Raw genomic sequence first — 23,488 nt, forward strand, 5'->3', positions numbered from 1 at the left:
AATTATCATCTGACCACAGTTCCCCTCAGCTTTATAGAGCGTTTTAGCAACTTTCAGCTTTATTGTTTTGTTTTTTCCGCAATAGAGGAAGTTTTATCGAATTCTGTCTTTCCATACAGCTTTTCTAATGCGATACTTCAAAATGTGCATAAAAATATGTGAATTGAAACACAGCGTAAGTTGTATGTTACAATTTTTGGCATTGCTTTTCTTGGTGTCAGAGTTCAGTTGTAAATTGTGTGAGATGAGTCATATATTTGCTTTGATTATCTTGTGGACACGTGATTTTTTTTTTTCTTTTTGCATGATTCCGATAACATGCTATCTGTGAGGAGATAATAGATTGGGTCAAACATTAAAAAGAGGATATTGACAGCTTTTGACCAAAACATAGAGGAAGCAGAGTTAATGATTCCCCTTCATCGACTCCTCTGATCCGTTATGGCTCCGCAGCAGGTTAGAGAGATTGTGTTTGTGTGACGTGGCAGGTGAAAGGTAACTCCGCCGTTGGGGCTGCGTGACATGAAAGAACCTGACGGGGGAATGAAAGTCAACAATTAAGCAAGAAGAATAAGTCAAAGTATGAAGGTATAATGGCAGCGAGGGTGGAGTCCACCTCTGTATTTTGCTGGCAGGGAAAGTAATCATTATGTTTGTGCCAAGATGCTTTGAGCAGGGAGCCTCAGAGATCTGCCTCATTATCTGGGACAACGCCCTTAATGTTAACACGTAATGTACTCTGCATGTGTATGCACGTGTGTCAAAGCATTGTTCTATTCCACAGAGCCTTATTTCAAAATCGACTCAAGACTCCGTGTTCCCCAGAGTCACCGAAGATACTTAATGTGAGGCGTGATTGTGAAGGAAATGTGTATGGTAGAATCTATATATCTCATCCACTGTTGAATGGACTGCCATGAACCAAATGGGACAGACATTCATGGTCGCCAGAAGATGAATCCTGTTGGTGACTTTTTATCAATCGCAACATCTACTAGATGTTTTGGCACAAAATTGAATACAAACATCCATGGCTCCCAGACGATGAAAGCTAATGATTTTGGTGATTCGTGGATTCTTCCTCTAGCACCACACTAGCCGTGTTTGCATCAACGTATTTTATTATTTGCATTTTGAAGTATTGCAGATAGAAAATCTGTATGGAAACGGAAAAGTTCGATAAAACTTCCTCAACTGCGCAAAACAGTTTGAATGCTCACTTGAGGTGATTTTTGCCTTTTTGAAAACTAGTTGATGTGCTAAATAGATTATGGAAACGGCAATCAAATACAACTGCTTTGTTACCGCCGTCGGCGTTTCATACTGCCGCACAAGGCACCCTTGAGCGGCAGTATGCGATGGACACACCGGGCTTTCCATTAACTACAGTGTAAACCCATCGGCGGCAACAGTAAACACTCAGAGAAAGTGCCGTAGTTTAAAGAGCGAAAGAGAAGTTCACTCACGTTACAATCAGCTGTTCGTTCGTGTCCCATGTTCACGATGTCAAGTCAGATTTTCACTGTACAAACGTGGCGTAGCAAACATTTAACTCATGTGACTGATCAGTTGTTTCTACTGTTGGCTACTTCTCGGATATAGATTTATATTGTCTTTGTCTCTGGACAACATGAAACATGAGCAATACTAGCTGACATGAAAGAACTATGAAAACGTGCCCAATTGAAACAAATTCCTGAAGACCTCTCTCGTAGATGGTTAGATGGCCAAGGAGACCAACCAACGTCTCTACTTCTTCTTCTATTCTGTTTACTGATGGATTACAGGCATGTGTAGCCTATAGCGCCAACTTCTGACCAAACCATGCTGTAACCGAGTTCATTGGCTCCAAACCATTTGATGGAAACACGCCTGTTCTGCATTTCTTTTTTGCAACATTTAAAAAATTTGCTTAAAATTTGCTTGCCAATCAAATGGAAACACGACTACTGAGGTTGACATTTGTGCTTTTGAGTGAAATGTCAACAACTATAGGATGGATTGCCATGAAATTCTGTTCAGAGTCAATAAAAAAAGAACGTAATAGATCAGTGTTTTGCATATTTGATTATATGTTAAAAGGCTCTGAAATTAGCGACAGCAGAACAGGCTGTTCCCTGCAGATACCCAGATAACTCACCTGTTTATCTTCAATCAGTTGTCTTTCCATTTGCTGCTCAGGTACATTTCTTTGGCCTCAGTCTCCTGAACATTCACCCGAGGGCCCGGTGAAGCTCGCTGCTCATTCCACAGTAGAAGCACTAAAACTCCTGTCAAAACTTGTCCGACTGATTCTGCAGCGCTGCCTGCAGTCCTCTCTGATGAGTTAGATATCTCTCTGAATGTAATGGAATTGAATAGTTGATACCGAGGTCGAAATAAACTTTTTTCAAGTCAAGACTCTACAGGGTAAAATTAGGTCCTCTATCTGTGATTTCTTCTGTTGATGCATGTACCTGCTCTGATTCACAGTACGTCACTTGCGATGTTTCACCCATTCCACCGTACAGATGGTCGCTGCTTTACATAGCCTATGCATACATGTTCCCGTGGGAATTTAATCAGATTTGTTCAATTTTGGCCACATTTAATGTGAATCAGAGGTTATTTCCAGGCATCAACTATCTTCTATGTGAATGTACTCAAAAGGATTTGAAAAAAAAGACATAATTAGTTGATACAGCAGGAACAAAAGACGTTAATCATTGCAGTTATTGGGCCATTAAAGTGACTCGCCCATGCCGCCGCACAACCCTGCGGTGAATCACCGCAACGCCTGATCTCGTGTGAGTGCAGCCTAATAGGCACGGCAATTTCTGTAATTTGTACAGTGTTGAAGGAGAACGCTGTAATCGCTCGGGGCAACTCCTCAACGTCAGTTAACGTCCGCTAAAAGTGCTTGTCATTGCCATTGACTAAATTGTGTTTGACAACATTATGGAAAGGACCCTACAGAGAAATAATGTTCTTCTTTAACTTTCTCCTTCTGTTTGTTATTGTAGCATTTGGTACATTTAGTTTTAAACTAAAGTTAACAGAAGTTTTAACCACAAGCTGTTTTTGCAACAATGCGTGGACTTTACTCTGTTATAGATTGTCTTTTTTTATTGTATGAAATCAAAATGCACTCGACGTTTAACTTTGCAGTCTTCTTGGCCAGGTCACCGTCATAAAAGAGATTTTATCTCAGTTGGTTTTACCTGATTAAATAAAAGTTAAGTAAATAAATAAATTGTGTCATGTGACTTGTTGCCGGAAGACAACGGTGGAAACGTGCGTGTCATGGCTCAATATTTAGATGGTATTTTTTTATTTATTGATATTTATGTTGATGATGCAACACTCAATGGATGCAAGATTTCAATGGATGAATGAGACTTCCCGGGCAAACAAACAGACCGGATCCAGGGAAAGTGTAAGAAAAAGGTTTTATTTCTCAGTAGGGTTCTTTCCATAATGTTGTCAGACACTTATAATAACAATCTGTGCCTGTCAGTGGCAAAAACAGGTACTTTTAGTGGACGTAAATGACGGTGAAGAGTTTCGAGTTTTGTCATGATGGTCCGCACAAAATCAATTCGTAAGTAATCCACGTAATTGTGAACCAGTAAGTATAGAGAGCGGGGTAACACCACATAGGGATGAGGTCAGGGTGGATGGGTGGGTCAAAAAACACTTGACTTTCGCCCAGGAGACCGGCGTTCGTGTCTCGTATGAAACCAGAAGTCAACATTGATTTATTTGTCACGTAACCTCCGTTTTTCCGGTGTAATTTTTAACCCAAACCACAATCTTTTCCTAAACCTAACTAAGTAGTTTTATTTTTAAAAGACTGAAGCAGAAATTGACATGTGTGTCACGTGTTGCTCGACATTTGAATAAAATTGCACTAAAAAGATTTTGTTGAAAGTCGTGCTGAACGTCACGGAAAAAAAGGGAAATTCATGTACACCAATCAAATAGATTAAATTTCATGACTAGTTCACAAACTGCCGTGAGACTGTGTTTAATTATAGGTGGCAGCATGATGAGCTACAGTAAAAGAAACAGGTACTGCAACATCAAGGTGCATTAAAATCTTCCATCAAACTTTATTGCGTCTTCTGTTTTTCTGTTTTTCTACTTTTCTACCTTTCACGATCCACACGGGTGTTTTCACTTCACATGATTAGACCTCCTCTCTGCTCTCTGAGTTGGTGCAGACTTCTCTCCCTCACTGTGCTGTTAACTTTGTTGCACCGGTTAGGACAAGACAACTCACTCCTTTTAAATCTTTATGGAGTTCAGTGACCTCATGTATTTCCCATCATAACTCTACCCAACTTTAACCGGAGCAGAGCTCCAATCAGCTGGAATAAGTGCGAACACCTGCACGGGTGTGCAAGGGCTTTAACTTCAGACAAAATGAGGAAAATTCACTCTGTTTTATCATATAAATGGTGACATGCAGGAGATGATACCACTGTCAGAATAAGCAGCAGGAGCATTCAACATAAAGATTGACTGTGTCGACCCTCTTTGGACAGATTTCCCTCCGTGCAGAGCCTCGAGGCAGAGTCAGAGCGTCGTCAGAGAGAATTCACATCACCTGGTCTGACTGAGGCAGCAAATATAAATCTGAGTCAGTCAACCAGTCTCCTTTTTTCTCCTCTGGCTGCCACGTGTTTGTTGTGTTTGGTGCATTTGTGTGATTTACTCTTACTTTCATTTATAATTTGAAATTAAGTTCCAACTCGTGTTGTCTCCCGTCTTTGTCATTCATTGAGAAAAACAAGTTTAACACAATTCACTCATGTTAAAATAAGTTCAGTCTGATGCCAACTGATGCACTCTGATTTAAATAATTCCAATTTATTTGTAACCCAGAGAGTCTTTATCTCAGTGAACACCAGCGTGTGTGTTTGTCTACATGCAAACAGGTCAATATTATATGGGGACTAAAGAATATATTATTTGATCCAAGTGCATTTTTTTTCCAGCTGCATTTGTACATAACTTTTTGAAGTGTTGACAAAGCGTGCAGCGAAATGACAATTTCAACCAGTACAGAACACTGAATATATGGTTCAGCCTGTTGTCATTCCCAAGGCGTCAAATACTGACGCTTTGTCACGGCCGTCGGCGTTTGATACCGCCGCACAGGTCACCCTTTACAGTCAGTATGAGATGCACCGGGCGTTCCATTAACTACAATGTAAACCCATCCAAGGCAACAGTAACCGCACAGGGAAAGTGACTATGGTGATGTAGTTTAAAGACCGAAAGAGACACAACACAAGGCTTTCACCCAGGAGACCGCTGTCCATGTCCTGTGCGTTAAGTTTCACTTTACAGACTTTACAATCAGCTGTTGGTTCATGTCCTGTGTTCATAACGTCAAGTCACATTTTCACTGTAAAAATGTAGTAATTTTAAGCCCAACCATCTTGTTTTTTCTTAAACTTAACTAAGTGGTTTTGTTGCCTAAACCTAAGCAATTGTTTTTTTTTAATTCACAACATTAAGCATGTGTTAATTGCAAACAAAAAGTGACGCCGAGGGGTCTGACAAAGCGTCAGTGTCACGGGTTAGACCGTGCCCTGTAAAGTAAGATGCAATGCACACACACTGTAACGCCACCTCCATCATAATATATTAAATCAAGCCGGCTTGGAGGTGTCGGGGTTAAGTGTTACTGTAGCATCAGTACTTCTAAATGTCGGGAGACCCGCCGACAAAGTAATCAATTTCTTAATGGGGGTCATAGTGATACAAAGTAAACATGTATTATGAATTACACACAGGCATAAGTATTAATATGGAACATTTCCATTTATTGTAAAATGGATGTTCAGTAAATGGTTTGTCACCCTTTCTTCTCTGCTGTAGATGCGCTCCTTGGTTTAGACCTGGACTGCCGAAACCGAACAGGAGCGTACCAATAGCTTATGTAAGGGGGGTTTCCAGAGAAGGTACCAAGTACAGTAGAGTTGGAGGGGTGTTTGGGGGGGTTGATAATAGGCAAGGTAATTTTAATTAGTTTGAATAATTACTTGCCTCAAAATGTTATATTAAATGGTTTATAATTTAATTCTAAATTATGTCCTATTTTTGGACTGGATATTATTATGCTGTTGTTTGATTGATTATTAATTATTATTTGTTTTACTTAGTAGGATCCAGCTTCATAAAAGAGGAGGCTGGAATACCTGGAGGAGGGGTCAGTGGAGAGCAAACCTCTGATGAGAGACAAGCCATATTGTAGAGCCGCAAGGGCCCAACATTTAAAGGGGCATAGCCTATGCTGTATCTTGATATATATTTTTGTCATTTTGCTTATATTTTTCATTATTTTGGAAGAACCTGTTTCCTGGATGCCAGGCCTGCACTGTACCTATTTTTGCACTGGATTGTTGGTTTCCACTAAGTGTTAATAAATACACCTGGACCGCTTAACTGGAATTTTTCTCAGTTTTTACGCCTTAGCCACTCGGCCAACCTTACATGTGGTGTCAGAAGAAAAAGAAAAAACAGGCAGAATGCCTCCAAAAATCCAGCAGACACGGCAGCAACAGCAGCAGCAGCAGCAGCAAACAGACATGCCTGAGGAAGAGGGGGCCACAGGGGGAGCTCTCAAGGAAGCCTTCCAGCCCATAGTGGACCCAACCACTTCCCCGGAGGCAAGTTTTTTGAACCTGGCCAAAATGTTTGAAACTTTCATGCGGTTTCAGTTGGAGAGGGAAACGAAGCAGGAGGAGCAAAATGCAAGACAGGAGCATAAGCTCAGCATCCTAACCCACCAGGTCGACCAGCTCATGGAAACAAGCACGTCACAGCGGCCATCATCTGGGTCAAGTAGGGTGCCAGGAGGAGAACCAAAGCTTGGGAGGTTGGAGGACTCCGATGACATTGAACATTTTCTCACAACTTTTGAAAGATTGGCAACTGTTTACAACTGGCCGCGACGAGACTGGTCCATCCGACTAATTCCCTTGTTAACTGGTAAAGCAAGAAGTGCTTTTGTAGCTATGGACCCAGCTCACACTCAAGACTATGACGGACTGAAAGAGGCAGTGTTGAAGAAATATGAAGTAAACAGAGATTCTTATCGGCAGCGCTTCCGGGCCTTGGACATGCCAGCAGACGAGTCCCCTCAGGAGCTGTATACCCGCCTCAAGGACTTATTCTGCAAGTGGGTAGACTTCGATGCCGTCGGTAAGGAAGACATCTTGGAGAAGATCGTCCTCGAGCAGTACCTCAGGATCCTCTACCCAGAGGTGAAGACCTGGGTCAAAGAACACAATCCTGAGACAGCGGCAAAAGCGGCGGAGCTGGTCGACATCTATGTCTCGGCCCACAAGAGTCCAGGGGACTACCACTACGCTGGACTGCGCCAGGCGAGGGGTAAGTCTGAGGTAATGGTTAAAGGGGGTGGTCCAGTCACTTTCTTTCCTAGTCAGCATAGACCTAGCAGACCAGTGTTCCAGGAGAGTACTAGGAACAAGACTCAGGTAAGCGACAAGCCACAGGTGGTTTGTTACAATTGTGGTGAGTCAGGCCATACACGTCCAGTTTGCCCCATTAGAAAACACAAAGCCACCAGTCTCTGTTATGTCCCTAGACCTGAGTTAGTTGTTTCCTCTGAAGAGCAGTCTCCTCTGGCCACAGTGCAGTTAAATGGTAAACCCCATATAGCTCTGTTAGACACAGGATGTTCTCAGTCCCTTGTTCAGTCTCAGCTTGTGCCGAGGGAGTTGTGGACTGAGGGAGAAACAGTCCCAGTCATCTGTGTCCATGGACATGAGGAACAGGCCCCTACAGCTGAGGTTTACATTGAGGCTAAAGGACAGGTTTACCTCATGAAAGTTGGTATTGCCCCAGAATTGCCCTACCCCATCCTGCTAGGGACAGATCTACCAGTCCTGTATGACCTCATCCATGAGAGCAAGGGAAGGTTTTGTGGTGCAGTTACACGTTCTAAAACAAAGCAGGTTGCAGTTGATCAAGCTCCTGAAGCACCACCACCAGTGGGGTTAGTGACACAGCTGGCAGAGCCATTCATTGCACCTGAGGCAGGGCCAGTAACAACACCCCTTCCCAGAATACCAGAAACTCAAATGGACACACTACAGTTATTACCGTTTCAGGGAGAGGAGGTTGAAGTAGGGCCCACAGTCACACAGGAGGACAGATTGGAGAGGCGCAGACAGCAAGTGTGGGAACTTATGCCGCAGCTAACAGAGCAGACAGGGCAAGAACTGTCAGGCCCGGAGCTACAGGTAGAGTCGTTGCCCAGTGACCTTGCTAAGCAGCAGCGTGAAGACCCCACTCTGGTACACTGTTTTAAGGAGGCAGAGAAGGACCCCTCAATTTCTTCCCTCAGTGAGCAGTTGCTAATTGAGAATGACCTTCTTTACAGACAAAGTGATGTTGGCAGACAGCTAGTCCTTCCCAAGTCCTGTAGAGAGGAAGTTTTAAGGGTAGGTCACACAGTCCCTTGGGCTGGTCACTTAGGCTTTATGAAAACCTTTATGAGGATCTCCAAAAGGTTTTACTGGCCAGGGATGTACAGCCAGGTCAAAGAATACTGTAAAACCTGTCCAGTATGTCAGTTGACAGCAGGGAAAGCTACTGCCCCTGTACCACTTGTCCCTCTTCCTGTCATTAGTACTCCATTTGAACGCATAGGAGTAGATGTAGTGGGCCCGTTAGAGAGGAGCAAGGCAGGGAACAAGTTTATTCTGGTCATTAGTGACTATGCCACCAGATACCCTGAGGCTTTCCCTTTGAGAGAAGTGACAGCTAAGCAGGTAGCCTCAGCCATGCTGAAATTCTTTTCTCAAGTAGGGATTCCCAAGGAGGTGTTGACAGATCAGGGTCCCAACTTTATGAGTCGCACACTCTCGCAGGTTTACCAGATTTTAGGGATTAAGAGAGTGAGGACTACCCCCTACCACCCTCAGACAGATGGCTTGGTGGAGCGTTTCAACCAGACGCTCAAGGGAATGCTCAGGAAGTTTGTGTCAGAGACTGGAAAGGACTGGGACAAATGGCTGCCATTTCTTTTGTTTGCGTACCGTGAGGTCCCCCAGGCCTCAACGGGGTTTTCACCTTTTGAGCTGCTTTATGCCCACCAGGTCAGAGGTCCCTTGGATGTGCTCCGTGAAGCCTGGGAGGGGCCTGGGAAACCAAAGGACATGAACATAGTCTCTTATGTCCTGGAGATGAGAGAGCAGCTCATGAAGTCCACAGCAATCGCCAGAGAGAACCTTCTCCATGCACAGGGGAAACAGAAGGAATGGTACGACCGGTCAGCCAGAAAACGAAGTTTTGAACCCGGTGAGGAAGTCCTGCTACTGTTGCCTACATCAGAGCACAAGCTGTTGGCAAAGTGGAAGGGGCCCTACCAGGTCAAACAGAAGATGGGTCCTGTGACGTACCAGATCCACATGCCTGATCGGCGACAGCCTTTGCAGACTTTCCACATTAACATGCTCAAGAAATGGCATCCTCGTCCTATTCCTTCGCCACCAGCTATACACTCTCTATTCATCAAGGCTGTGAGGGAGGAAGAGGAACTAGTGGAGCAGTACCTACCAGGACCAGAGGGGAAGCCACAGCTGGAGCTGAGCCACCTGGAAGAGGAGCAGAGGAAGGAGCTCCTTCAAATCTTGCCCCTGCACCTGTTCCAGGAAACTCCTGGCCGCACAGAACTCACCCACCACCACATCATCTTAAAGGATCCAAAGCCCCTTCGCCAGCCTGTCTACAGGGTCCCAGAACGCCTGCTTCCAGTGTTGAAGAGGGAGATAGAGGTGATGAGGGAACTGAGGGTTATTGAGCCGTCCTCCAGTGAGTGGAGCAGCCCAATCATCTTGGTTCCCAAGAAGGATGGCACACTGAGGTTCTGTTTGGATTTCAGGAAGGTGAATGGCATCAGTAAATTTGACTTGTATCCCATGCCGAGGATTGATGATCTGGTGGAGAGGATTGGGGTTTCGAGCTACATCAGCACTCTCGACCTGTGTAAGGGCTACTGGCAGGTTCCCCTCAACCCAGAGAGCAGAGAAATCACAGCATTCAGAACACCTTTTGGACATTTTCAATTCACTGTCCTTCCCTTTGGTCTTCATGGTGCCCCTGCTACTTTCCAGCGGTTGATGGACAAGGTCCTGGCAGGCACAGAGTCGTTTGCGGCAGCCTACCTTGATGACATTGTGGTATTCAGCGACTCCTGGGAAGAACATCTGAGTCAGCTGCAGACAGTATTGCTCAAAATCAAAGAGGCAGGCTTGACCATTCGTACTGACAAGTGCTCTCTGGCCAAGCGAGAGACGCAGTACTTAGGTTTTGTGCTGGGAAAGGGGGTAATCCGACCACAAGTGGGGAAGGTGGAAGCCGTCAAGTTGGCTGAGAGGCCCACTACCAAGACTCAGGTAAAGTCCTTCATGGGCCTGGTTGGCTGGTATAGTCGGTTCATACCCTGTTTTTCAACCATCTCGGCGCCCCTCACAAACCTCACCAGGAAGAACGAGCCCAACAGGGTGAAGTGGACAGAGGAATGTGAGGAGGCCTTCCAGAGCCTGAAGGACTCCCTGTGCAAGGGGCCCCTTCTGAAAAGCCCAGATTTTGAGAGGCATTTCACAGTCCAGACGGATGCATCGGAGGTTGGCATTGGAGCAGTGTTGCTGCAAGGAGAACCAGAAGACCTCCAGCCCATCGCATACATAAGCAGGAAGCTCCTCAAGCATGAAGGCAGATACTCTGTGGTGGAGAAGGAATGTCTTGCCATCAAATGGGCACTGGACTCCCTGAAGTACTACTTGTTAGGGAGGAAGTTCACCCTGGAGACAGACCATCGTGCACTGACCTGGCTGAAAGACATGAAGGACACCAACTCCAGAATCACTAGGTGGTTCCTCGCACTACAGCCGTTTGACTTTGTAGTCCATTACAGGAAGGGAACGGAAAACTGCACAGCGGACTTCCTTTCTAGGACTCCACAGGGGTCGTCTTCAGAAGGGGGGGGAAATGTCACGGGTTAGACCGTGCCCTGTAAAGGAAGATGCAACGCACACACACTGTAACGCCACCTCCATCATAATATATTAAATCAAGCCGGCTTGGAGGTGTCGGGGTTAAGTGTTACTGTAGCATCAGTACTTCTAAATGTCGGGAGACCCGCCGACAAAGTAATCAATTTCTTAATGGGGGTCATAGTGATACAAAGTAAAAATGTATTATGAATTACACACAGGCATAAGTATTAATATTGAACATTTCCATTTATTGTAAAATGGATGTTCAGTAAATGGTTTGTCACCCTTTCTTCTCTGCTGTAGATGCGCTCCTTGGTTTAGACCTGGACTGCCGAAACCGAACAGGAGCGTACCAATAGCTTATGTAAGGGGGGTTTCCAGAGAAGGTACCAAGTACAGTAGAGTTGGAGGGGTGTTTGGGGGGGTTGATAATAGGCAAGGTAATTTTAATTAGTTTGAATAATTACTTGCCTCAAAATGTTATATTAAATGGTTTATAATTTAATTCTAAATTATGTCCTATTTTTGGACTGGATATTATTATGCTGTTGTTTGATTGATTATTAATTATTATTTGTTTTACTTAGTAGGATCCAGCTTCATAAAAGAGGAGGCTGGAATACCTGGAGGAGGGGTCAGTGGAGAGCAAACCTCTGATGAGAGACAAGCCATATTGTAGAGCCGCAAGGGCCCAACATTTAAAGGGGCATAGCCTATGCTGTATCTTGATATATATTTTTGTCATTTTGCTTATATTTTTCATTATTTTGGAAGAACCTGTTTCCTGGATGCCAGGCCTGCACTGTACCTATTTTTGCACTGGATTGTTGGTTTCCACTAAGTGTTAATAAATACACCTGGACCGCTTAACTGGAATTTTTCTCAGTTTTTACGCCTTAGCCACTCGGCCAACCTTACAGTCAGTATGTGATGAGTTGGGATGAGAACATGTTGGGTTTTCAATCTTTAAGATCATTAAAGGTGCAGTGTGTAGGACTTGGTGGCATCCAGCGGTGAGGTTGCAGATTGCAACCAACTTCTCCCGTGTGCCAAGGTTTGTCCATTTGGAGGACCCGCTCCATATGTAGAAATAAACGACTCATATTTCCAGGTGATTATACACTAAAGGACATACTTATCAATATTATATTCCATTTCTGCCAATAGATCCCACTAATAATAAATGCTACACACTGTTCCAAATCAGAAAGATCCCTTGTGCATTGTCTAACTTGTACCAGGATGTCAGACTTAAAATATTCAGGAAGTACAGTGAGGAATGACGTGTTCGGGATGGATTGCTTCATTAGACATGTTTGTTTTCTTTGAACACTTGTGCAAAGAAAACATTACAGGTAACGGTAGAAATAAAACTGGGACAACAAGATCTCAGTCAAAGTAGACTCAAGGTAAAGATCCTGTTGTCAACGACGTGGCTGGACCGGTATTGCTGTTTAGGCGTTGTTTTTAACCGTTTACATGTGTGGCACAGTGCTGCTGCTGCTGCAAAGACATCATGCCATGCCCAGATGAGACATGATGAAATGGAAAAGGGAAAGCAGCCAACACGTCTGTCAGAACAGCCCACAGCGCCTGCAGACTGTGACTTGTCACTCAGACATGCAGGGATCTGCTGTATTGTTCTCCGGGCTATACGGTTTGGCAAAGAACTGCTCGGACAACCCACCAAACCCACAAAGTATATGTTGTATTATGATGTCAAAACAAACGGCCTATGGCGGTCTGTCTGTCTGTCTGTCTGCGCTTAAGCTCGGTCATGTTCTCAGGAGTAGAAGTCCTGTCGTCCATGATCACAGCTTTTTGCAAGTTAACCAACGTGTGGCATCAAAATGTGCTTTGGGATGGACAGATCCATATCAATCAGACAGCCAACTTCCTTTCAGAAGAAGGAAGGCAAACTTTATTAATCCCTCTAGAGGTTGGTGGTTCGGTGCCTTAATCAAGGGCACATCGGCGGTGCCCAGGACGTCAACTGGCACCTCTCCAGCTGCCAGTCCACACTCCGTACTTGGTCCGAGCTGGACTTGAGAACCGGCAAACCCTTTTGTTCTCAAGTCAAGTCCCAATGGACTGAGCTACTGCCACCCTCAGAACTGTTCAGACCTGGTATTAACATGCGTCCTCAGTGATCCGATCACAAGTGGACAGCTCTAAGTACAAGTGTGAACGCACTCAAGACGCATTGAGATCGAATCTTTCAGACCACATTCAGAGGTGGTCTGGGCCACATTAAGGACAATAACCTTTTATTTTGACGTTATTAAAATGTACCAGAATGGTTGAATATGTAGCATATTACCACTGACATTCAGGTAATATTACGTCACAACGTCTTCTGTATTAGCCGTGTGTTTACTACGTGTTTATTTGCATATAGAGCGGGGAAGTGAGATCGGATCACAAGTGGCCACTCAAGACGCATGTGGAGACGCATTCTAATGCCAGGTGTGAACAGACGTACTTAAAGCTGTCCACTTGTGTCCGGATCACTCGGGACGCATTTGAATGCCAGGTCTGAACAGGGCTTTTCTTTAGGGTGCTCCTGGGAGAATGGGCTGACCTGTCTATTATTTCAGGAATATTTACGTCGAAAAGACTTCCTCAAAGGATACGCCGGTGTTTCCTCGCTCTCAGCTCCTTCAGAAGCCTCCCCTCTCCTCAATCATCTCTTAGTTGCATCTCTGGGTCACGGGAAGAGAGAGGACATGAGGAAGCATGAATTAGAATAATGACAAACATCCTACGTCTACTAGTGTCAGTAGGATGGGTACCAGAGAGGTCTGTCTCACTTTATGTCACGCTTTTCGTAAATGAAACACTAATTTGCGTTTCTTTTTTTGCAACTTTTCAAAAGTTTGTTTGACAATTGAAGGGAGACAAAGCTGTTGATTTCCTGTGGGTGGTTTTAAACTGGTCTGAACCAATGTGGGGAACTCATTTGTTATACAGTTCACTGAGTCACAGTGAGTGGGTTGGAGAGTCGGAGAGAGTTGTCAGCGGCAATTGCACAATTGTAATAAACCTAGATTTGGTTGCTGATACAACACACGTTAACTACATCCGTCCAGTTAAACTGTAAATATGCATTCACTGTCTCATGAAAACATCTGAATCCTGCTCTTAATCGCTGCACAAACAGTTCAAAAGAAGACTCTCTCCTCTGAACTATCCGGACAGGTTTTGTGTCCAAAAAGAAGCAGGTCGGCAGCAAACCGGTACGATGATTCACCGCAGTGATCCGACATCGTTAAGCCGCCAAAGTCTTGTTCTTTTATTGCATTTATATGGTGTGTATGTGTCTGTCTCCGTCTCCATCTGTATGAATGCAACGACTGACGCTGTGCGTGTTAATGATTGGCCTGATCATGACTGCAGGAGGCTAATAAACCCATTTAAAGTAAACGGCAAAGAGAGGTTCATTCAGAGCCAACAAACACACACACACACACACACACACAATGAGGTTTTTATGACTTTGTTCATGCACTTTATTCTGTAAGATTTTTATTTATTAACCTAGTTTGATCTCAGTGTTCTTCTCTTTGAACTGCAAATGGATGATCCAACTTTTTGTTTTTGTTAACAGAAGGTCAGGGACTTTTTAAGAGTAATTTACATTTAAAATGAGCTAGTTATTATTATCATTATTAATAATAATAATATTAGTAGTAGTATTACTAGGACCTCTGCTGACCATGCCTCTGCCTCTTCACTGGTGGGATTCCTTCAGTCGTCCCCCTCCCTCATCCTCTGTTATAGTGCTCCCTCTTGTGGAGGACGTCTTCACTTGCAAGTTTATCGTGTCAGACTACACCACTGGTTCCCAACCTGGGGGTCCCGACACTCACTAGGGGCCGCCAAAGCCTCACGGGGGGATGCGAGGCCTTATTGATTTTAAGGGGTGCAAGACAACTTTTCTTAAAAATATACAGTTGGCCTATATCTCAGTATTTCATTTGTTTCTGTGAGGAAAACTAAATGAAATAGTTATTTTTAAAGTTTGTATTATTATTTATTATATAAACGGGATAAGGGCACAGGGAAGACCTGAATACAAGTTATATTCACAGAGCCTTCCTTCTCTGTTGAACAGCCTCGTCTTGCATTAGAAAAGTATGCAATTACACTGACTTTTTCAAAAAAGAAGCCTATTAAGTATGTAGGATTGTTATAACTTCAAAAGACAGACAGAGAGAGAATTGTATTAATATAATGATTAATTATTATTAATATTCACAGGAAATAATCGTCATTCAAATTGCTTGTTTTACACAAACTTCCTGCAGTTATTGCGTTCACTCTTTGGGTTAATTGTACAGTTTATCAGTTTTTCTGTGCTGTATTATCTATTGTTCTGCATTGAATATAATATGAAATAACCATAAAATATGTCACTTAGTGAGTTTACTCAATGATAGAAAAGGGGCGCTCAAGGTAAAACACTGACAGTGATCCACTGGGATAACATTCAGCTCAGAACATGGTATTATTAATGCAATAAAGAGTAAAATATTAATGCCGCCATCATATAATGAACAATAATGAACTTTTCTTTTTTAATTCTCGTTAAATTCCTCTTATAATTTCAAAGTTAAAACATATTATCACACATTTTATCACACATATTCTATCTGCTAGCTCCAGTGCTTCATTAAATATACGTTTATTTCAACAAATCTGTAACTCACTGATATAAAATCCTTCCTGTTTGTTTATTCGTCCGAGAGGAATTAAAATGTCAGAATGTCATCATTTTATCCTGTTAGATATTTGTGTGAAAAACGTGTTTTGTGAGGTCGCAGTGACCTCCGACGACCAAAATCTAATCAGTTCTTCCTAGAGTCCAGATGGACATTTGTGCCAAATTTGAAGAAATTCCCTCCAGGCGTTCCTGAGATATTGTGTTCACGAGAAAGGAGGTATGAAAACATTAAAAAAACATATTTCATTCACATTGTAAAATAAATAAATAAATCTGCTTCTATTTATTTTCGCAGAAATTCATAAAAATATAATTTGACTCTTGACCTCTTCCAGATAAACCACTGGATTCCATAATATGACAAACAACACAGAGACAGCAGGCATTAAATTGCACCAAAAACATTGTTTTATTCTATAAAAGAAGAAGGGAGGAAGGGGGAAATAATCACAACTGTACAGGGACAAACTGACTTTTAAACACTATGAGTCACAGTATCAAAAAGCTCACGTTTTCCTCACTGATCTTTACACATTTGTTCTGTACAAATACAAAAAAGAACAAAAAGAAAAAAAAAATATTATTAATAATTGTATTATTATAATGATAACTGCATTGCACTGAGTAAATATAGTACTGGCCCATAAGTTACTGCATTCAATAGAAAATACCTAAAATTTCTGATTTTGCAGAGGTGAGTCGAGGCACACAGACGGACACAGTCAGTGACGTCACCCTCAGACGTGAACAAGGTCTCAGTGGGGGTTTCACTGTCTGTACGCAGATGACCAGTTCTGCTTTTACACATGAACAGAATATTTAGAAGAATACCGAGGGAAACCAAGCTTCGCACAAAACGCAAAAAAAACCAACAGGAAGCAGGAAAAACACGAACACATGCATCAGTCTCCCTGCGACGACGAAAAGACTTCGCCGTCAGCAGAATCTGAGGTGGAATAACTGACACTGGAGGGTTCAGTGTCTCCGTGTAGAAAATACTAATCTGCTATAACGATCACCAGAGCTGATCAGTGTGCTTGTAAAGCGATGGGCCATTATCATTTTTTAGTTCATAATGGCACATACGTGTGCTACGTGGGGTAAATGTTCCTAGAAATAAAAGGATCCATCTAATAAACATTCTCTGTCAAACTTTTACTCCTTCAATTAATGAGCATATTTTAATTGTGGAAACGGGGTTGTTTCCTTTTTTTCCTCATAATAGAACAAGATGTACAACAGGTTGGATATGTTTTGTATATCTACTACTTTTTACTTTTCAACATAATCAAGCTGCTGTGAGTCTGGAGATGTAAAACCGACAACCCAGTCGCCAGGAAACATGTTGGCATACGTTAAATGTGGACGTTTCTGAACCATAAATACGTCTCATATCAGTCTCATATCACGCTTGCAGAAATGCACAATGTCACGTGGTTAACGTTGTGAAACGATTGGTTAGGTTTAGGCAACAAAACTACTTGGTTATGGTTAGAAAAAAGATCATGGTTTGTGTTAAGATAACAACGTAACATTGTAAGTGGCGTAAATAAATACCAACCGCCCTTAGCGAACTTTCTTACGATCATGTCTAGAAGGTAACCCACGAGTTGGGGAACTCTTGAATAGTTAAGTTAAGGGAAGGTCATCGGACAGCAAGTCTCGGGTTACCTTCTAGACACGACCCTTTCTTAAGTAACGTTACATAACAAGCGTAAAGTCAGCGTTTACTTTTAGTTTCACACGGGACACAAACAGCAGCCTCCTGGGTGTGTGATACTCGTTATCATACGATTGTGTCTAGAAGGTAACACGGATGATGGTTAAGCCTATATTATGCTTTGAGCGTCTGCGAGTACGTGAGGGCGTACGCCTAGACTAGTGCAGATGTCCACGTACCGGCAACTTGTTGTGACCGCACGGACCTGTATGCACAGGTGATGGCCTAGCAATCTACTGTGCATCTGAGCGGACGGTAACAGAACTACTGCGCGTCCGCGGTGTCTGCGGCTGTCCGTGTACGCGTCCGTTCGGGAGCATAATGAAGGCTTAAGGCATTGACCTCACCTTTCGCAATTTGTGGGTTACCTTATAGACACAACCTTATTATACGATGTAACTTTTAATAACGGTAGCTCGATATGCTGCGTCACCTGCTGCAAAAACGTCCACATTCAACGTATCCGGGGTTCGCAGAAACGAACAACGGCAACATTTTTTCCTGGCGACTGAGCTGAAACCAACAATCAAATCCAAAATAACCACTGTTATGACTGCTTTTAGTGATATTTTAAATGAGGTCCAGTGCAGAAACATCAAGCTCTGTTATAATAATAATAATAATAAATGGATCCTTATTTAATAATTTTCAATGTGGGTTTTTTTCCCCCTCAGGTCATCAATGTTGTGGGAAGCCCACAGTCTCACACACACCGACATGCTCACCAACGTCACTATAAGAAAACAAGAAGGCTACTCTCCATGCAACAAGTGTGCACAACACAAGTGGGACCAATTGTTTTTTTTTTTGTTTTTAAGAAACTACGAAACAAATGTCTTATTAGATTTGAAAAGAAAACAACACATGATGAAACACATTTCATCAAACCAACAGAGGAAGAAGAAAAGAAAAAAGATTTTTTTCACATTATCTAGTCAGTGTTAAAAATAGAAATTCACCCGTTACATTTACTCTGCACTTTTTGATTATATACAGTTATGTACATGGATTTATCTTAATTATTTGTCATTGTCCTTAATGTCTTTATCAACAGTTTACAAAAGAAAGAAAATTGCAATCAAATGCATATACTCTTCTAGAAAGATGTGCTTAGTAACTATGTTTGTTTTTTCAGTTGAAGCAGAGGGTGGCGGGGGGGTGTGAAGAGAAACGGGAACTTTGCGTTACTCTGCACTGCAAAAAAAAAGAACAAAATCCCTCCAAACAAGTGACTGAATTCAAACCAGATTCAGTGACTTTGTGGATATTCTTTTGCAGTGAGAGTAAGAGTTTGTGGCATGCACTCAGCTCACAGGAAGCCTGCTCGTCCATCTCACTTCTGATACTGTGAAAGGTCAGGTGTTTAACATTTAGCTCTCGCTTACTAGCGTTTGAAATGACAACAACAACAGTAACTCCGAACGGCCGACGAGAACAGCGCCGCAAAAAGCAAAATTAGCTTGTAAAGTATCAGGATCGTGATAAGCGTGTTCGATTGATCACGTACTCGGCCCATTGATTAAGACGTCACTTCCTCTGAGGTGGCTTTGTTCGGCGATCGACGGCACAGGCTTCTACGCAACCGGAGGTTCTTGTTACGACTACCAGCTACTGCGGAGTTCAGAAGAGCTGCTTTGGAGTGAGGTCTGCGTTATGTTGCATAATAATCAAGTTCAGCCCAGAATAGGAGCTGAAAAACAGCCCACTTTAAGACATGGACACATGTGGGGTTTAGAGGGGGTCAATTCTCTTCCAACTGCTGTTAAAGGATGAGCAGTTTGATATGAGGGGAGGTGCGTCAGGAAGGTTTAAGACAACAAAACAACTGTTAGACTTTATAGGGAATTAGTTTTTTGAGGCATTAAATCATCTGAAACTCAGTTGAAAGAGAACTGACCCCCCCTGGTAGAAATGCTAGTGAGGAGAGCGCTTAGTTTCCCCGTGGTTTAAATCGCAGGCACACCGGACCCTGACAGCCCGACACAGTGCCTGGTTTCTCCCAGAACCGCTGACACGCCATGTCGACTCCTTGTTGTGAGGTCATGAAACCAGCGTTTGACATTGTTGGGGTGTTTCAGGGATGCGTTCACGATGCTTTCTGCTGTTTTTGTTCAAAATATTTGTGTTTGAAAGGAGACGGTCACTGCAGCGATTTCCATAATCAACTATCCTTAACTTGATTTTTCTCTTCTGCAATCATCAAACTATCTAGAAGCTTTAAATCTGCTCTCTCTGGAGCGCCCTCTTCAGGTTTTGTGCCCAAAAAAAAGGCAATCCAGCAGATTTCCTGCCTGATCACACACCGAGGCGCTTCGTCAGCTAAACCATTGTTTTCCTATGGTACGTGTGTTTTTCAGATACGCCTTACAAGTTCGAATATTCTTAACTTTTCAGCGTGGATTTGCACCGCTCGTCAGTATCACACTAGGCCCAGGCAGCCAATCACATCAAGCAAGAGGCGGGCTTTACCACTTCCTTCCTGTTTTCCGGTAGATGCGGTAGGAATAGTGGGACAACGGCAAATGCAGACGAAAGGTTGATAATAGCTGCATTTAATTACGATAAACTATATAAATAAATCAATAGCACAGCAACGGCTGCTTGGATCCATTTTTTTACCACCCCGTTAGTCACATTTGATCGCCCGGTTGCGCACACAGCCCTGGCGCAGCACAATGTTTTGTCTGACGCTTTTGATTATGAAGCGATCGCGCCTGTAGCGACATGCCTCGGTGTGATTGCGTCTTAACTGCTGGTCACAATGTAAAATAGTGAGTAGAAGCCTGCAAACACTGTGACAGGCTTCCCCAGTAGCAACAGGCTGTTTACACGGCACTTTTGTCTCCAAATAAAAAATGTGAATTTTAAAGGTCCAACACGTAGCACCTTTAACTTCTTGGTTTGGTTTCAAGTAATGGAACGTCCTCTCCACAGAAAGCAATGCGGATAAACAAGCCAACGCTGCAAAGAACAGGTCCTCATGAACAAACAGAGTCTTAATAAACGCAGCGTGTCAGCGGTTCTGGTTTCGCCCTTACAGATTGACTTCAGTTATTAAGGCTCAACGGGCAAGAGGTAAAAGAACAACAAGTGCCCGGAACACACACTCGTAAAAATCTTAAATTCTGATTATGTGTTTGTCTCAAAACATGCACACTCACCCTCAGACACACACACACACACACACACACACGAACAACGCACGCAAAACACACACACTCAGAAAAGCTCCCCTATTCCCTGCGCGAGAGTTTTACTTGTAATCTCAAACTATTTGTGTCTCCTCGGTCTTTTACAGCCTCAACAACAACAACAACAACAAAAAGGATCTGGATTAGTTTTTTCTTAGAAAGGATGCCATTCTGTTAAGAGTGCCAAACCTGGCGAAGAAGAAGAAGGGAAAAGAAAAGACAGAACTGAAGGCCGTATTTCAGAAGACGACAGCAACAACGACGCATTAAAAAGCAAATACTGTTATCGAAGAACAATCAGGGAGGTGTGTGCGGGGGGAGAACACGCAAATGACAATAATTTGATTGATACAATGAAAACAAATGTTTATAAAGTTCACAGTCTTGTAGCTCCCTGTACCAGGAGAGGGAGGTGATAGGGGTGGGGACAAATAAATCTACTTTTAGATCCTCAGACAGATGTTTTCCAAAAAGAGGAAACATCTGTTTGACGTCACTTCAGCTGCTGTGTACTGATATGCACACAGAAGGGAAGCCTTTACTTTCAACATCCATTATAGTTTAGTTTGTGATTACAAATTGATAGAATCAAACTGGTTGTTTTAGACCCTTTTCAAACAAACAGTACCAGGAACTATAAGAACATCTTTTGCACATTTCCACTGCTTCTGGAAAACCCGGCAAAGAAGTCCAATTGCGTATTTGTTTGAGACACAATTTTGCACGTGATGAAACAAAACCAGAATCATTGTGTTGGTTTTTTTATTTATTACTGCAACACCCCGATAGTTCCTGGGCCATTAGACAAGCAGGGACTTTTTTGGGGGGCTCAGCAACTCTGTGCCAAGGAATTGAATTTTAATACTTTTTTGGTACCAACCGAAATGTGTCCACAGCACCGATCAAATATCAGACTTTTTGTAGTCTTATTTACCTGTTCTTTGATCAGATAGCTCCTGATTTAGATCAATAAAGTTCCTGGAAAAGTTCCCGTGCTGACAAGGGACTATTTGAGGCATTTTTTGGGAGTCACATAAGCTCCCAACTCTGGATATGTACAGAATGAATATTGTCTGGGCAGCTGAAGTGACATCCCCTTCAAAAACAACACACATGTCACTCCTCCTCCTCCTCCTCCTCCTCCTCCTCCTCCTCCTCCTCCTCCTCCTCCTCCTCCTCTCCTTTGGATGGATGGATGTGATGAATGGATGGACGTCCCTTCAGTCCATCCTTCTGTCTGAGGAGGAGACGTCTTGTGTGACGGGTGGAGTTAGTTGGAGGATGGTGGGGAGGGGACTGTTTATGAGTTGGATGGACGGTGATGATGGTGATGATGATGACGAACCTCCACTGTGCACACACACACACAAATGCACAGACGCATTCCTGATATTCCTGTGATTTCAAGATGAAGAGGAGGAGGAGGAGGAGGAGGAAGGAGGTACAGTGTCTTTTTTATCAGCTGATTCCAATCCAGATGTGGGGCAGGGAGGGGGCACTGGTACAAGATGTGCTGTGAGGGACTTTGTCAAGGGGTGAGAGGTTGGTTTGTAGGGGAGCTGTGGGGGGGTGTTCGGAGGTCAGAGTTCACATCATGACGTGGCGGCGGCGGTGCAGGGAGAGGTGGTCGGACCGGGAGAAGGAGCGGTCGCACTCAGTGCAGCGGAAAGGTTTGATTCCGGTGTGCTTGCGGAAATGTCGAGTCAGCTCGTCGGAGCGGGCGAAGCGCCAGGTGCAGCCCTCCCAGGTGCAGTGGTAGGGCTTCTCTCCTGGAGGAGGCAAGGACACAAGGAGAGGAGTTAGGGGAGAGGAAAGGAAGTTGGGATACTGGTGGAAACAAAAAAGCATGAATGATTTAATGATGGAGTGAGCTGCTACTTTAAACCGGGATATGTTTCGTCGTGTTGTTGGTCTCACCTGTGTGTATCCTCCGGTGGGCTTTGAGGTGGGAGCTCTTGGTGTAAACTTTTTTACAGCCTTCATAGTCACACATGTGGATCCGCCTCCTCTTGATGTCTGGCGAATCTGGATCGACGGGCTCTAAGTCCATAACCGACCTGAGAGAGAAGAGAGGAAACGGACTGAGTGATGCTGATCACTGATAAAGACCATCTCTTTGACCTTTTGGAAACTCACATTTTAATACTTTAATATAAATGGACGATAAGCACCACGTCGGCCGATAAATAACAACAAATCACAGTACAGGAATTAGTTATAGATGTTATTAATTATTCATAACTACATTTAGAAACTGTACTTTGTACATTATGTACTTTTTGAGTATTGTGAGCATGGACATGTTTTTATTTAAGTTTCACATTTTGATACTGTTATTGGTCTCAAAACTCGGCTCTAGTAAGAATGTAAGTGTAGGGAAAAAGGAAAACGTGTTTTCTATCCAAACTGTAATCTTAACTTTATCTTAACTTAAGGTTGTTTTTTTTACCATTTATTAGATTTTCAAGAAGCATAAACGATACATAACTATATCAGTGTACAAACATACACAAGACAAAGAAAAACATTTAATTAAATAATAATTAATGAAAAACTAAACAAAAAAATTTAAAATTAATTAATTAAAATTAAAATAATGTTTCTAATCTATGTTTAAGTTAATTTGTTAATATGTAAATAAGATGCCTTCTTGAAAAAGGTTTTTGTTTAATTAATTTTACATTGCACTTCTTCATCCATGGGCCATCATTGTGTCATTGTACTCCATACTATGTTAATATGGACTTGACTTTTACCACAACATTCATATATTTGAAGATTGGAAAAAACAACAACATAAAAAACGTGTATTTTTTGGAGCACCTTCTCATGACTC

At 42.9% G+C, this 23,488-nt stretch overlaps 1 protein-coding gene and 1 long non-coding RNA gene across 3 annotated transcripts in view; both read right to left on the bottom strand.

The window, feature by feature from the left end:
- Nucleotides 1-23,488, bottom strand: part of LOC141752250 (uncharacterized) — a 423,479-nt gene that overhangs the window by 68,363 nt on the left and 331,628 nt on the right. The window lies entirely within an intron of this gene.
- The window catches only part of klf8 (Kruppel like factor 8), a 68,748-nt gene continuing 61,386 nt past the window's right edge, over nt 16,127-23,488 (bottom strand). For both annotated transcript variants that reach the window (XM_074612148.1, XM_074612147.1), the window contains exons 6-7: nt 22,570-22,709; nt 16,127-22,421 (exon numbers count right to left, since the gene is read on the bottom strand). In XM_074612148.1, coding sequence (XP_074468249.1) covers nt 22,240-22,421; nt 22,570-22,709 — 322 coding nt within the window. In that variant the 3' untranslated portion in view covers nt 16,127-22,239. The remainder of the gene's footprint in view (nt 22,422-22,569; nt 22,710-23,488) is intronic.

This window comes from Sebastes fasciatus, chromosome 16 (assembly GCF_043250625.1).
Source record: "Sebastes fasciatus isolate fSebFas1 chromosome 16, fSebFas1.pri, whole genome shotgun sequence".
In the NCBI taxonomy this organism is placed as follows: Eukaryota; Metazoa; Chordata; class Actinopteri; order Perciformes; family Sebastidae; genus Sebastes; species Sebastes fasciatus.